This window comes from Trichomonas vaginalis, chromosome I (genome assembly GCF_026262505.1).
Source record: "Trichomonas vaginalis G3 chromosome I, whole genome shotgun sequence".
NCBI classification, from domain to species: Eukaryota; Parabasalia; order Trichomonadida; family Trichomonadidae; genus Trichomonas; species Trichomonas vaginalis.
In genome coordinates, this window is record NC_067203.1 from 10,133,817 (window position 1) to 10,150,355 (window position 16,539).

At 30.0% G+C, this 16,539-nt stretch overlaps 7 protein-coding genes across 7 annotated transcripts, besides 4 other annotated features; 4 read left to right on the forward strand and 3 right to left on the reverse strand.

Annotated features, from left to right (window-relative positions):
• Positions 1-132: 132 nt before the first annotated feature.
• TVAGG3_0961500 (glucosamine--fructose-6-phosphate aminotransferase, isomerizing family) lies at positions 133-2,395 on the forward strand (the record flags this gene model as incomplete). Its single annotated transcript, XM_001301191.1, has 1 exon — positions 164-2,281. The coding sequence occupies one exon, from the start codon at positions 164-166 to the stop codon at positions 2,279-2,281; it is 2,118 nt and encodes a 705-aa protein (XP_001301192.1).
• A 444-nt stretch (positions 2,396-2,839) lies between these two features.
• On the forward strand, positions 2,840-3,784 carry TVAGG3_0961510 (inorganic diphosphatase protein; the record flags this gene model as incomplete). Its single annotated transcript, XM_001301192.1, has 1 exon — positions 3,042-3,749. One exon carries the CDS (start codon positions 3,042-3,044, stop codon positions 3,747-3,749), a length of 708 nt encoding a protein of 235 aa, XP_001301193.1.
• A 617-nt stretch (positions 3,785-4,401) lies between these two features.
• TVAGG3_0961520 (uncharacterized protein) lies at positions 4,402-4,998 on the forward strand (the record flags this gene model as incomplete). Its single annotated transcript, XM_001301193.1, has 1 exon — positions 4,402-4,998. One exon carries the CDS (start codon positions 4,402-4,404, stop codon positions 4,996-4,998), a length of 597 nt encoding a protein of 198 aa, XP_001301194.1.
• Positions 4,999-5,275: 277 nt separating this feature from the next.
• Positions 5,276-6,175, reverse strand: TVAGG3_0961530 (endonucleolytic cleavage involved in rRNA processing; the record flags this gene model as incomplete). The annotated part of the gene is made up of 1 exon (XM_001301194.1): positions 5,276-6,175. One exon carries the CDS (start codon positions 6,173-6,175, stop codon positions 5,276-5,278), a length of 900 nt encoding a protein of 299 aa, XP_001301195.1.
• A 995-nt stretch (positions 6,176-7,170) lies between these two features.
• Positions 7,171-7,227: a mobile genetic element.
• A 366-nt stretch (positions 7,228-7,593) lies between these two features.
• Positions 7,594-7,703: a mobile genetic element.
• Positions 7,704-8,377: 674 nt separating this feature from the next.
• Positions 8,378-9,418: a mobile genetic element.
• Positions 9,419-13,272: a mobile genetic element.
• On the reverse strand, positions 9,491-10,012 carry TVAGG3_0961580 (MULE transposase domain-containing protein; the record flags this gene model as incomplete). The annotated part of the gene is made up of 1 exon (XM_051253445.1): positions 9,491-10,012. One exon carries the CDS (start codon positions 10,010-10,012, stop codon positions 9,491-9,493), a length of 522 nt encoding a protein of 173 aa, XP_051079019.1.
• On the reverse strand, positions 10,180-11,742 carry TVAGG3_0961590 (MULE transposase domain-containing protein; the record flags this gene model as incomplete). Its single annotated transcript, XM_001301195.2, has 1 exon — positions 10,180-11,742. One exon carries the CDS (start codon positions 11,740-11,742, stop codon positions 10,180-10,182), a length of 1,563 nt encoding a protein of 520 aa, XP_001301196.2.
• Positions 13,273-15,041: 1,769 nt separating the features above from the next.
• TVAGG3_0961600 (N-acetylmuramoyl-l-alanine amidase family) lies at positions 15,042-15,278 on the forward strand (the record flags this gene model as incomplete). Its single annotated transcript, XM_001314286.2, has 1 exon — positions 15,042-15,278. The coding sequence occupies one exon, from the start codon at positions 15,042-15,044 to the stop codon at positions 15,276-15,278; it is 237 nt and encodes a 78-aa protein (XP_001314304.2).
• Between the last annotated feature and the right edge of the window lie 1,261 nt (positions 15,279-16,539).

Here is a 16,539-nt window from a genome sequence, read left to right on the forward strand (position 1 = left end):
AGAATTTGTAAACAATTCTATCGCTCAGAAATTACAGTGAATATCTTGTATAGAATATGATAATGAAAAACATTTACCGAATAATTGATGTCTTCAATCAAAAAACTATTCATTTTTGAGAGAGAAAAAAAAGAACGATGAGAAATTAGCAATTCAATTTTAAATGTGCGGAATCTTTGGTTTTATTAACTACCTGAAGAAGCTTAATCAAAAGGAAATCATTCAGATAGTAATAAATGGCTTAAATAACCTTCAATATCGTGGCCATGATTCAATGGGTGTTTCTTTTGATAATGGCGATGATAATAACAGAAGTATTGTTGTTGCAAAGTCAACAGGTTCGTTAAAAGAGATCCAATCACTACTTCATGACATACTTTCGCAAGCACATCCTCCAGAGTTTAACACACACGTCGCAATTGGCCACACACGCTGGGCAACACACGGAAAACCTGCTCAAGTTAACGCTCATCCACAGATATCATCATCCTCGATGGAATTTGTCGTTGTTCACAATGGAAGTATTGATAATTACAATGACTTCCGTTATTTCCTTGAACAACACAGTTTCCTCGCCGGCCAACGTGCCAGAAAGTCAAGTTCCGTCAGTTATCCAGATCATGGCGATCTTGATGGAGTAATTCATGTTGCAAAGAATGAACTTGAAGCCGGACCATACCACATGTACTCCGAAACAGATACAGAAGTCCTTGCTAAATTTGCCCTTTTCGTTTACCAGCATCTTGAAAATCCTACATTTCCTGAATCAATTATCAACGGTTACCGCTTCCTCCAAGGATCCGGCTCCGTTATCTTCAAATCTCGCTTCTTCCCTGAAGAAGCCGTCGCTTGCCGCTTCGTTTCTCCAATGGTTCTTGGTTTCAAATACAGTGGAGACTTCCAGAGGAAATTCAAAGTAACAAACCTCAAGAATTTCAGTCCATCTGACTTCAAGACATGGAAATTCGAAACAGACGGCTTCCAAAAGATCGATAACACCGGAGTTGAACCAATCCCAGTTCCAGAACAAATTTTTGTCGCATCCGGTGCTCAATCTTTTGCAGAATACACTCACGAAGTAATGTATCTCAAGAATTACGATATCGTACACTTCACAAAGAACGGAATTTACATATATAATATTTCTGACGACCCAGATACAGAGCGTGAGATCAAGCAGATCATTCCACAAGAACCAGAGACTGAAAGGCAATTCCCAGATGAGGACACACTCTCAGAAATCTACCAGCAACCTTCAGTTTTACAAAATATGATCACCAAATACATTCAACCAACGAAAATTGTCATCCCAGCTCTAGAGCCATACCTTGAAAGACTCCGCCGTGCACAGATGATCATTCTTATCTCAAGTGGCAGCTCATACAACGCGACACTCTGCGTGAGAACACTCATGGAGTCGTTGCTTCCGATGCCTGTCTTCTGCGAGTTCCCATCTGAGATGAATGAGCGCGGTGGAAAGTTAAATGAAAATGTTGTTTGCATATTTGTTTCTCAATCAGGTGAAACAGCCGATACATTATACGCCTTACATCAAGCAAGACTCAAGAAAGCCTTCTGTTTAGGAATTACCAACACAAGAGGTTCTACAATATCTCAAGCGGCCAATTTGACACTTTACACCGATGTTGGCATCGAGCGTGGTGTTGCATCGACAAAAACATTCTCAGCGAACGTATTACTTCTGACTCTTCTTACATTTGCGGTTCATGAAGCTCCGATCGACACTACACCGCTTCTCGGATTGAAGCAAGCACTTCTCGATACAATAAAGATGCTTCCTCAATTCGACGAAATCGCCAAAACAATGATCGAACACGATTCAATAATCGCGTGCGGAAGAGGTATCAATTACGCCATTGCTAGAGAGGCAGCTATGAAGCTGAGAACACTTGCTTACAAGCACTGTGAGTCTTTCCACGAAGGAGAACTCAAACACGGTCCAATCGCGTTGGTCGATGAGAAATCTAAGATTATTTTCTTGGCAACAGTCAGCAAACATACACAGATCGAAGAATACAGAGCTACTCTTGGTCAGATCGATGCAAGAAATGGTCATTCTGTTATTCTGACTGATCCAGAATCCGCAAAAGTTTTAGATTTCTTCGCCGATGAATTGATCGTCGTTCCAAAGGTCGAGGAATACTTACAGCCTCTTGTAAATGTAATTCCTGTGCAGCTTATAGCTTACTGTTTATCAAAACAAACAGGTGTTCAGACTGATAAGCCAAGAAACCTTGCAAAGTGCGCAACTATTATTTAATTTCATTTCTTTCATAGTTTTCTTTCCTTTTTGATAAATATTAGTTTTAGTACAACTTCGGTTAATTGAAAAAAAAAATATAACTTTAATTTTTTTATACTTTTAAGACTTAATGGTTCTATAAATGGATGACAATTTGCTGGTTATAGTTTTCTTGCAAATATTAAATGTTGAATTCGATTTGAAGCAAATCTCATAAACACTGAGTTTAAATAGTGGTCAAAGAAGAGAAATTAGAATTTTAGCTAATGTGTTAAGAATTATTGAGATTAGACATAACAATTGTTTGAATAAAAAATCTCAAATTTAATTTTGATAATAAAGAGATGAAATCTCAATTAGAACCGAGCTATGAGGTAATGGACATTCTATAAACGTACCTTAATTACATTTTAAAAATAAAATTTGGAGAATACAATGAAAGGTCAGTAATCTCTCAAAAATTAAATCTTATTCGACTAACATAGTTGAATATTATTTCATTATTGATGAAGTGCGAGATTTTTTTCTTTCAAAAAATTGATTGTTAATTAGCCGGGGCTATATTGTTGTGTGTACCAAAATTCCAAAATATTGGTGAAAATTAATTTGAAATACCATTCAAAATTCTATGGTGTTTAAGAATTATTGTGATGGGTATGGACAATTAAATATCAAATTAATATTTTGGAAAAACTATATCCTAATCGTAAATTACAAAATATTGATAAAATTTCAAGAAAATTTTCAATGTGAAGTGAAGTTAGACCAAATCTCAGCAATGACAGTACAGATTGCAGACGAGGTTGATGATCACCTTATGATGAAGGATGGCCTTGTTGTCAACAAAGATGATAAGGAATATCACGAGTATATGGATTCCCTATACCAAAAACTCGGTGAAAACAAGAAACGTATCACTTGCCCAACAGAAAGATCCTTAAGTGTTGCTCACCCATGGCATGGTGTTTCAATCGGCCCATCTTATCCAGATGTTGTCTCTGTTGTTATTGAGATTCCAGCATTGAGCCGTGTCAAAACAGAACTTGATAAGCCATCAGGTCTTCTCAAAGTCGATAGAATTCTTCACTCATCTGTTATCTATCCAGCAAACTATGGTTTTATTCCAGAAACACTCGCAGAAGATAATGACCCTCTCGATGTTCTCGTCCTTTGCCAGCTCAGTGTTCCACCTCTTTCTTTGATGAAGGTTAGACCAATCGGTATTATGCCAATGGTTGATGGTGGTGATCCAGATGATAAGATCATCGCTGTTGCTATCAATGATCCAGAATATAACATCTACTATGATGTTAGTGAACTCCCACCATTCAAGCTTCTTATGATCAACCAGTTCTTCAACGACTATAAGACACTTGAGCGCAAGGAAGTCCGTACATTCAAGCCAATGGGTGCTGGACATGCTAAGAGAATCATCCAGCAATGCTATGACTTATACCATACACATTTCAAGATTGATAAGAAATAAAAATTCTTTTTGTTGAACCAATACGTCTTAAATAACTATAAACTTTTTAATTTACTGTTGTAACTTTGAATTCTCTAGTCGATTTATATGAGATCTCTCAAATTTCATGAAATGATTGTGAATTTCATTTGGAAAACCATTAGAACACAAGCATAGTACCCAAATACAGCTGCTCGATTTTCCAAATAATTTTTAAAAACTGAATTTTCACAAACATTGTTTAGAATCTGAGCTTGATTTTCAAGTTTTTCAATTTTTTTTTGGAAATTTTATTATGAAAATCGTTAATATTGAAATATATGAAGGTTTTTATAAAATATTAAATCAGTAGATAGATTTAGTTTTATATATTTATATTAGGATTATAGAAAAATTTGATATATTACTCAAATATGATATAAATCAAATATGATATAAATCAAATTAATCCTGACAAAAATAATAATTTTTTCTGTTCTCTTTCCATCTTCTTCCCAAAAATTGTTGTTTCTTATTTTTTAAAGAAGGACATCCATGATTATCCAATAATCCATTAGGAATTTCCAATTAAAACAAAGCCATTCAAATATTTATGAATAAGTCATGCATATATTGTGGTAATCTCAAAAAATTCGTTGATTTATTAACACAATTTTGTCAGTTTTTTTATAAAATGAAGAAAACAAATATTACTCCTCGAAGCACAAACGGACCTTCAAAACTACCTCAACTTAATAAAAAAGGTGTGATTCCTCCCCAACAGAAAGATACAGCCAAACCTGCTCCTAGAAATCCTACACCAAAATCTCCTCAAAACTCCGCTCCAAGTTCACAACGATCTAAAACTAAAGAACCAGTTAATGAAGATGTTTGGGCAAAATCTGAGAGATTGGTAAAAGAATGTGAAAAAGAATTTGGATTTAAGGCAGATGATCCAGATATTACAGAAAAAGACAAAGATTGGCTTAAAACCCTCGATGAACTTGATGATGAACTGAACAGAACATTTGTTCAAGAATCTTATCTTGATCCTTCGATCTTACTGACGATGGATGATGTAATGAATGAAGTAGATTATACTGAAGATCCTCTAGAAAACTTTTCAAAGATGACAAATGCTGCTTTCGATAAAATTCACGAAAATAAGGAAGTCTTGGACAAAATATTGGACCAAAGAATTGAAGTTTGCAATAAGATTAGAGATATGATCATGGGCCATAAAGCTTCAGATATTTACAAAGCGGATCAATTACCTGATGAAAAAGTTTGATTTCATTATAATTTACATGCATTCTCGCATTTTAATATATACACATATTTACCATTATACTTGTTTTTGTTAGTTATTGTATAGTTAATAAATTGTTCTTAATGTTTCTTATCAAACAAGATTTTTTGAGCATTTTGGGTTCATGAGATTCCTTAATATCAAGATATTAAGTAGTTGGATGGATAGTGCTAATATAAAATAATGTTTTGAAAAAAAAATTAATATTATTTTTTCAAAAAATCAAACAAGTTTATTCTAATATATACAAAATTCTCTATCATTCATCGAGAGGATCAACAAAATCAATGTCTTCTTGGTCCAAAGAAAGTTGCTGATTATTAAATGGAAGATTGCCAATAGAACAGTCTGGCCAATCATCTACAACTCCACTATCTTCTAATGGAGTCCAATTAAGGAGATTATCTGGAATTGGAAATGATTTACTGATAAATTCATACCAAGCTATTGCAGATTGGTTTCCTTCGTGTGCCAACTCAAACAGTGAAGAACAGAAAGATTGCCCAAGGTCAGGAATTCTATCCAAGTTATGTAATAAATCAATTACTTTCCAACCATAGGTTTTAACCGAAGATTCGTTTTCATTTGTTATGAACTTCAGTAACTCTGGCATCCCGAATGCAAGTATAATGTTATTTGGCAGATTTTGAAACGGAATTTTTCCAGAATTTAAGTAAATCATAATTTCTTCACGAGCATTTGCTCTTGATTGCATTATTAAATTGTATTGTTCACTCCAATAGTATTTTTTAAGATAGATAAGTGCAGAAACAGCACCAGCAGCTGCAAATTCGAATGTAGGAAGTTTTCCATGAGTTGCTAAATGTCTTATTGATATAATATGCTCTGGGATATTGCATTGTTCACCTATTCTTTGTATTGAAGAAGCAATATTTGTATTTTTATATGGTTCTATAAGACCATTTATAAATCTAATAACAGCAAGAGATAATGCGTTGACATTTCTATTGTGATGTAATTCTCTTTGTAAGTCAGCTGTGACTTCTATTGAAATTGGAATATCTCTTTTTGTTGCCCATGCGGAAACTATTGCACATCCTTTAAGAATTTCATTCTCATTCTCACTAAATAACAGTTCGTAAACTTCAATCCATTCATCCCAGTTTTTCCATGGAACTGGCTTAGATTGCGAACTCATGAATGAAAATTGATATGGCAACAATATTCAAAAGATATATGCTATTCGATTCTCTAATCAAAGATATATTTAGAATATAGAAAATTCATAGAGTATAAAATCCTGCATTCATAATATGCTGATATTATCAATTTAGATTATATAAATAGTTATCTTTAGATGTTTATTTCATTTTCTACTATAAGATCTCATATTAGTCAACAAATGAAGATATTGAAAAAAAATTGCATGAAATTCTGAAAAAAAGAGACCACAGAATTTCTTAAAAAGGTTCAAATAAATCAAAACTATTGGAAATTTAGAAAACCAATTTCAAGATTGTGGAATTGAAACAATGAACATAACTCTTGTTATATGCTGCATCATGCTGTCCATGCAAATTCTAATATAACTGTAAATGATATTGAACATTTTATTTAATTTATCACGAACGATAAAGAGTTAAGGGTCCACTGTAAGGCCAAATAAGGTCTATCGTCGTCCCAAAAATATTGCTCGAGATGGTGTTTTACTAAGGCCCAAAACTTAAAAAAACACAAAAAAATTAACTTTACTCTTTTGAGATCCTTATCAGATATGCATCAATTTGATGCAGTATCGCAGTTCAAATCTGATTTTTTAATGTAGATGTACTCTAACATCCTTTAAAAATGCAAAATGATATTAATTAAGCTTTTCATTTCTGTATCATACACGAAACAAAATCGTTCATTATACTAAAATTTATCAAAGTTTGATTAATGAAAAAATAATATCTAAATTTTTACATTGAGTCGGCTATTGATATGGTTAATATTAAATCTTGTAAAAATTGGCATTATCCAGAATAATACCCACTAAAATACACAATTTTTTTTAAAAAAATTTTATCAATTGTTATGGTATATCTTTATGATAATGAATAAAATGTTTATTTTTCATAAGTAAATACATAATTTATGCTTAAACACAAAAAATAACACGAAAATTTTTGGGCGCGTAAAGGGTTGGCGTCCGAGTAGGTGACAAAAGTGCATACTCTTAAATTAACCTTAAATGTTGATTTTTCGATAGAGTAGGTGCCAAAAGTGTTTACTCTTAAACAACCATCGGATTTCCGGGTGAAATCGTGACACACTTTCGTCTTTCGTAGGCAGTGGTGGTTGTTACAAAAGGTAACTTCGAATGTAGCGTGAAATCTGCAAAAAAAATTCTGAAATTTGAATGGAGAACACAAAAATTGAATAGTTTACGTCAATAAAAAAGAGAAAAATGAAGCCAATGTGTCTCGAACCTAGGACTTAGAGCAGCAATCCCACTGTTTATCCCATTACACTACATGCATCTCTCACCTCAGTGAATGAGATCAACTATATGATAACTTTTTTCCCATTATATTCTTGTGGAAAAGTGACAAATAGCAACTTTGACCCTCTCTCGTTGGCGTCCTAAGGCGTCCTGATGTAAACTATTCAATTTTTGAGAAGTTTACACCATAATTGAATAGTTTATGGCGTCCTGAGAGGAGATTTCAATGGGTATGGCGTCCTAAAAAAATAGAAGAAAATGATTTTTTTCTCGATTTTTCTAGAAATTGAATTTTTTAAAAAAGAAAAAAATCAAAACGTATACATTCAAGAAAGACTATAAATGAAGATTTTTCTATTTTTTTTTCATTCTAAAAAATCTTTTTTTGGATAATTTTTTTTTTAATAAATATGTAAGAAAGATTGAAGAAAAAGTAAATTTACTTTAAGAAAATTCGTTTTACATGATGTAAGACCCATAACAACTATAAATATTCAATTATTTAAAATAAAAAAAGAAAAACAGATTAAATGTATCTCACATCAAAATCCATTGACCTAAGGATGTTAAGTTTCTGTTTTTAAAAGTTGATATTTTTTTTTTAATTTTAAGAAAATTAATAGCATGTTATTAGACAATAGGAGTGTAATGATCTTGACTAAACAGAAATGAGAGAATAGAGATATAATTTTGATAAGCAATATTGCGAACAAATTCTGAAGTAAAATCGCGATCAATAATTGAAAATTACGATCATGTACTGAAAAATGACGATCGAATTGAATGAATAGAATTATATCTAAGAAAAAATAAATTGTATTTAGAAGATGAACAAAGAAAGGTGTATGCTAAAAATCATTTAACAATAAATGGAAATAAAACGAAATTGTTAAAAAAAAAAATGAAAATTGTTAAGGGTGCACACGAGAGGATCATGTAAACTTCAGAATTTAGAACCTTATTTTTAGGCATTATCTTGGCTACCTATTTAGGCTCGAAAAGCAAAAAATATCAAAAAATACAACTTGACTCCATTATGACCCTTTCATGGAGGTAGTTTTTATCCGCTAGTATTTTCCCTTTGAATCTCTTTACAATTCGAAATCAAATTCAAATCTCAGTAGAAGAAAGGAAGAATCGACTTACTACGGTTGTAATACGAATAAATACATATATTTAATTATTTTTATTTACATAATAATTGTTTGAAGCTCATATTCCAACAAATTTTTAAATAAAAACATTAAAATGTTGAAAATGTTCATATATTTTAATAGGGTTTTGGCACTTTATTGAGGAATTACTACATACATAGTCGAACTGAACTTGATATTTTGAAATTTAAATTATTTATCAAAATTAAAATTTAACTTGAAATTTATAATTATTTAGTCATATTTTGCATAATTCTAAGTAGATTTTGTAAAAAATCAAGAAAGAAAAATTTTAACGTGCTTTATTTTTTCTTTTTTATAATAATACATATTATTATATAATTAACATATTCATAATGTTTCACCCTTTCAAAAATATAATCCTCCTCCTCTCAAATAAACGTACATACGGGTGGCCTCTTTTTTCAAAAAATTAAAATTTGAAATTTTGGGCTCAAATATTAGAGATTTTTTCAACCTTCAACGATATATGTTGTCTATATCAGACCTCCTTTCTTTTTGATACTTAACATTGTTCCTAAATCTTAGCAGTTAAGGCTGTTCTGAAAATATTTTTTTTTCGAAAAAATTCGAAAAAAATTCTTAAAATTCAAAAATCCCTTAATTCCTGAGGATTTTGGAAAAAAGTTTTTACATGAACATGTGTATATTATATGAAGTATATTGATAAGGTAAAAATCAAATTTTATTGCATATTCATCGAGAAAATAAACTAACGAATCCCTCAAAATTGAGAGGGTAATCCTCCTCCTCTCAAATAAACGTACATACGGGTGCACCCTTAAATAATATATTATTTTTTAGTCATAAGAATAAAAATATAGTAGTTATAAAAGGAATTAGACTTCATATATCAATTCTTTTTCTCTGTAGATGTGGAACGTTTGCTTTTCGATCTCTTTCGATGAACTTGAAAATATAAGTTATTATCGCTGAGAATCCTTTCCGAAATAGGAGCTTTACGTTTAGGAGGATTGTCGGATGAATTTTGTTTTTTATTGTTTGATTTTGTTGTTATGGAAGATTTTTTCTTATTTTTTTCAGAATTTTGCTTGCTATTAACTGAAACTTGTTTTGACGGCCCAACAATAGCATTTGTAGTAGGAAGAATTCCCAATAACGAGCGCATTTTCGATAATTGTTTTTCAATATGATCAAGAAGGTCCAGCTTATGTTCTAGATTACTAGACATTTGATTTGTAGAAGGATGGTTTTGATTTTCTGGTTCTAAATCTGTAGAGTCTGCAATATTTGAATTTTCGGAGCGAATTGGAGCATCTGAACCTTGATTTGTATCGGCTTGCTCAAAATTAGTTTGAATTGGAGTGGATGAATTAAAATCTGGATGATTTAATGTTTCATTAAATAATGCCATAATTTTTTCTCTTTTTTCATTAATAAACTTAGTGATCATTGTATCTTTATCTGTTAGATCGATCGATTTGAGTATATCTGCATCATGAACTGGAATATTTTCGAACAATGAACTCGATTCTATGGAACCATATGGAGAAATCTCGTTCTGAGCCAAAGAAAGATCACTTACGTTGTATTGTTTGATAGAAAAATTGTTTTCTCAAGTTCTTTTTGAAAGCAGTCAAGAATATAATTTTTGTAGCTATCAGTGATAACGGTTTTTATATGGCGCTCGATCTTCTGGTTATTTTTGATGGCGTTATATTTATCTAATTGGATTTGAGATATCTTCTTAATAGCTTCATAAATGTTTGGATGTTTTAACGAAGAAAATTCTGAATGCATACTCTCGAGGCAATCATTAGTGAATATTGCAGTTGCATTATTATATTGAGATATTAAATTGTAGTGCGGCAACCAAACTTTGTTGAAATAATCAATATAATCTTTGATCGAATCAACTTTATTTTGATTAATTATATGCATTGTAAGTACAAATTCTTCATGAGACATGAATGGAGTAATAGAATATAGCTTAAATAAAGAATTTTGTAAAGTATTGAAATTTTTTGTATAAAGTGCTACAAGTTTCCTGTGTAAAGCTTGTTTGAAATGAAATAGGCATCCAATTATACGGACTTTAGGGAAAATTTGTTGAAGTGCCTCTATCATTCCCTTTTCAAAATCACAATGAATTTGAATTAGCTTTGAAAATTGAATACCCTTGACAGTAAAAATATATTCAAATGCCTTCTTATAAGATTCAAATGTGCGGTTTTTCATGAATATAAATAAAAGTGGTAGATATTGATTTGTTGAAGGTTCACAAATCATAATTGTTAGCATCTGTCCTTTTTGAAAATGTTTTGGTGTAATTTTAAAAGTTCCATCGCAAAATAAATCTGTGGCTTCTTTTGCAAATTGAATTGCCTTCTCAAAACCAAAAAACATCGTCTCACAATTTGCTTGAAAATCATGGCCAATGAAAAACTGCTCGCCATTTATTAAACAAAAATTAGCAATTTCATCGTCTGTAATTTTTTCTCCAACAGAAAATTTTCTGGACTTATTATAAACTTCCCTGACCAATGAATCTTTAATTAATGGGTTTTCATCAGTACCAACAGCAAGTTCTGTCATAAATTTTTTAATCTGCTGAAAAGTGCCGTTGTCTTCAGAAAATTTTGCCATTGCCTTATTGTATATTTCTGTCAGAGTCATTGATTTATGAAGATCATTTTTTTCATTTTGTAACTTTTTAAATTGTCTGCATTCGGGTATATGTTCCTTTTGTAAATCTTCGGAAACTGAACTGTTCTCAATTTTAACTAAATAACGTGCTTGACAAGAATGATCGATGCAACGGTAGTAACGTTCAATATTATTTGAATTAATAATATTTGTATGATCATGCGAATAAAGCATATCTTTGCGAACAATTGTATCAGGATATTTTCCAGTAACTGCGGGAATATTTTTAACTGCAATATAACTAAAATATCTTCTGACAGCTTTAGATTCATTTTCGGCGTATTTAATATTAAAATATTGAAGAACTTGTTTGATTATATTCGTTTTTTCATCTCTCGATGTTGATTTTTGGTATTTATCAGATTGTTCCCTGATAAATATTTTATTTTCGTCTGTAAAGTTTGCTCTTTTTTGATTAAATATAGATGATTTTCCCATTAAAAAATGAAATGATGCAAAATTTACGAAAACCGTTCGAAAATTGAATCAAAAATGAAAAGTAATACTTAAATGAGGAATTCTTTGAGATATTGGTCTTAGATTGAATGTAGCGTCATTCTTATATAGAATATATATTCATATCATCGGAAATATGATAAAAAGCATATAATAAATGTCAAAAAAGTGAACAAATAAGCAAAGATATTTTTTAAAAAACAATGAAAAGTAATACTTAAATGAGGAATTCTTTGAGATATTGGTCTTAGATTGAATGTAGCGTCATTCTTATATAGAATATATATTCATATCATCGGAAATATGATAAAAAGCATATAATAAATGTCAAAAAAGTGAACAAATAAGCAAAGATATTTTTTAAAAAACAATGAAAAGTAATACTTAAATGAGGAATTCTTTGAGATATTGGTCTTAGATTGAATGTAGCGTCACAAATTTCACAAATATAATTTACTATACAATTTTATTCATTTTTTTAAAATGGCTGACGACAGTCTGTATCAACTAACTCAACTAGTCAAGCATAATGATTATTCTTCGGATTCATTAAATCAACTTTATCAATGCATAAGTACAATGACAGAAAGATCAATTGGATGCTTGAATTGGGATAAATTTTTCAAAAAAATCACAGTGACTGATGAAGTTCTTTTACATTTTTTAGCATCCGTTTTAAACATTGAAAAGATATCAGAATGTTTCAAGGATTCTATTTTTTATCACAATATTAATCTTGAAAAATTCAGTAATTTAACTGAAACAGAACAACAAACAATTTTAAATTCCTACAAAGCGGATAAATTTACATATTACATAATGTGCTCACAAATTGTAAAATCAAACTGGAACAATTTATCCCAAACTTTAGTTAATATTGCAAATCAATATTTGCCATTTTTAGATGAAGAAAAGCAAATATATATATTTACTGAAATAACTGGCAATTATCAAAATTTTGAAATTTCAGTTGCAAACTTGTTACTTTTTTATGAAAACAATGAAGAAAAATTAAGCAACTGTTTTAATTTAACATTGTTCCAGCAAATTTATTCCAAAAATGGAATCGAGCAAATGATATTTTTTGCTGCAAATACAATTTGTTGCAATAACACTTCTATCAATTTTTACAATCTCCTTGAAATTGAAGAAATGAATCCATTTGATTTTTTTTATTTCTCAATTCAATATAAAGAGATATTAAATTGCGATGATTTTCCAAAAGTTACAGAACTAATCACAGGTTTAATCTCAGCTTCAAATATTAATGCTATTATGCGAATTTGCCAAAAAATTTTGGATAAAATTACATTTTATAAATGTAATTATTGCCATATTACCTCAATATGGAATTTTATCACAAATGCAGCAATAATTCTTCCTGATGAAGATTTATTAATCAAATTATTAAAATTCATAGAAAAAACAGAAAAAGCAACAGATGAATTATTCGAACCGGAGAATGATTTGGGTTTCTATGAATATTTAAATTCGATTTTCTCAGATATTACAAGTAGTATATGTTGAAGGGTTGTGTGACTTTTTTTTGTTACATCTATATATAGACGATGCATTAAAATATATTTATTTATTTATAAATCATTAAAAAATTAACATTAATTTTAAAATAATTTATTTTTTTATCTTTTATAAAAGAAGCTATATATAGATGATGTCAGATATTCCGCGATTAATTAAACATCATTTAAATCCTGAATGGGTTAAACTTCAATTTAAAAATGAAGATTGTGAATTATTAAATGAATATGAAAGCCAAAATAAGCTAATGAGGTATAAATATAATGATAAAGAATATTTAATTTCATGGAATCAATGGAGTCATAATCAAAGACCTCATAAACGAGAAGAAGAGATTGAAAATAATGAAATGGAAATCATTGATGACATTAAAGAGGATGGAATTCCTAAATTTTGTAGAAAAACCTTTAGAACTAAGTTAGGAGCATATAAACGTAGAGTATTAAATCCTGAATACATAAAACATTTATTTAAAAAGGAAGACTGCGAATTATTAAACGCTAATGAATATGAAAATGCTAAATCAAAACTGAGGTATAAATATATTGGAAGTGATGAAAGGTGTAAAGATAAAGATAAAGTTTATTCGGTTTCATATAATAACTGGCACACGTTAGGGATAAGAAAACATTTAGGAGATTATGGTAAAAGTTCCGAATTCTTTAAATCTAGTATGTGCGACATTATTAAATAAATTAGTAATAATTATTTTCATGAATGAAAGATTCACTACCATAATGAAATAAAAAATAAAAAAATAAACTTTAAAAATTCATGTCTTACATTTATGAATAATTTATTTTTTTTAATTCGTAAGAAAATGAGTGGATCAAGATTCGTAACCGTCAATCAATTAATGGATGCTCTTTCACCAATTCTTGAAAATGTTAAACAAGTAGATGTTTATTTCGATGATTATGTAGAAAGTTTATATTATAAAGGTAAACATAATATTAAACCCATTGCTTTTGCATTTGATAATAAATTAATTGAAAATGCAAAAATTTGGGAATTAATTCCAGATATTGAATATATAACGAATATAACTAATAAATAGTTCAAACGAATTCCAACCACAAAAGTTCTTTGTAAATTAATGATCAAAACCGAGGCCAAAGAATTTCATGAATTTACATATCATCCAAATAAAGTTTCAGACTAGAAAATGAAAAACTTCAGAAAAAATTAAACGATAGACTTTCAAATGATCGTATTGAAAAAATAAATAAACTAGCAGAAGTTGCATTTAATAATGAAATATTTGATGAATATAACCTTGAACTCAGTGATGGGCTTTAAGGACCCAGGCTCAACGAGTCATGATTTATGAAATCAATTATTTGATTCATTCGCTCTTCAATAATTTCTATTCTTTTTGTTAAATCATCTATTTTCATTAATGAGGTGATTCTTGATTGAGGAATAGATTTCAAACTAACCACTCCTTTTATTTTTGAAATTTTGAATCCATCAACTTTAAACATTTTATTCAATTTACATGTTGTCAATTCTTCAAATAATTTTTTATTATTAGCATAATAGTCATTAAATTCTTCAACAGATGAAAAAATTTTTATTTCAGTAATTGGTTTAACAACGTTTATTTTTTGTTGAACATTTTCACTTTCATTTATTTCTTCCTCCTCTGTTTCATTCATTTTTAAAATCGGTTTCATTTATCATTAAATAAAAATTAGAATATAAGTGATGAAATATATTTTTTAATTAATATTAAATCAGAAATGGCGGCAGGATTCTTTAAAAAATTATGGGAAGGAATTAAGAAAGCTGCGAGTTGGGTTCATAAAAATATTATTAAACCCGTTGCAAACTTTTTGGCACCAGTAGCGAAAACGGCAGGAACTATCATAGGTGGAGTATTAGGTACTAAAGCAGGTAATCCGGCAATGGGAGCACAAGCAGGTAACGCAATTGGTGGAATAGCTGAAGGAATACTTAATAAAATAGGAGGTAGATAGTGGAAAAATAAATATTATTTTTATCTTAGTATCGGTTGAAGTCTTTGATAAACTTTTTCTCCTTTATTTAATATTTCTCTTATTGGGGCGGCTTTTGGCGTTATTGATTCAGCAACGTCACTAATTGCTTCTTTATTCTTAAATATCCAATTTGCTCCTTTCTTCATTGTTTCCCAAACTTTATGCGCTCCTCTTTTTACTCTATCCCATAATTTTTTAAAGAATCCTGCAGCCATAGTTGATTATTTCATTAAAATTAAAAATTCATTTTCATTTTTTAATTTTGATTTTTTATTTATTAATAAATGACGACTAACTATTTGGTGCCAAACACTAAACCGATTAATGGAAATGTGTTTCATTCATTCGAAAAGATAAATGAAATATTCGCAAAGAATGACGGTAGAAGATATTATAGAGAACTTGAAAGTTCATGCTATGACTCTGATGCTCCATATTTTGATGATAAACAAACTCATTTAAGAATTACAAATCCGGCTCATGATGTGAACCAATTAGGTGACACATATATTAAACGCAAAGTTAAAGCAACTCTAGTTTCAAATAAAGCTTTCACATGTGATGCCGCTTTTAAATGCATGCGTTTATTCGTTGGTTACAAATCATCAAATCAAAGCTTTAAACAACTAGAAGTAGAAACTGAAAGAGGTGATGCTGGTTATCTTCAGATGGATTGTGCCCGTGAATCTTTCGCATTTGCAACATATAAACCAAAATCAGAAAGGAAAGTTAAAAAGTTTGTTCATTCGTTATATAATAATGTTCAAAAATATGATAACTCAGTATGTGGTAAATATATTGACCCTTCAGAAGTTTTCAAGAGAGCAAATGAAGAAGTTGATGTCACTTTTGATATGATTATTCCGGTAAATGATTTGTTAGCATTTCAGGCGTTCGATGATTATCCTAAATCATTTGGTGAAATCATTCTTAAATATTATGTTTTCAGGGATACTTTAGTATTTTGTCAGGTTGACCCGTTAAGAGTTGCTGATTTACAAAATTACGTTTATGAAAAGATAACTGATGAAAATTATGAAAAGATTATGAATCATGTTTATAAATATGATCGCAAATTCCAACAAATCGGACTTCCTGCCAAATTAATTACAAGCTTAGCCGCTACATCTGCTGACGCAACAGTTGATAACGTTATTATTTCATGCACAAAGATGGAAGTTTTAGAGGATAAATGCATTACACCAGGATACGGTTTAATTGAAGAATCAGTTAAAGCAAT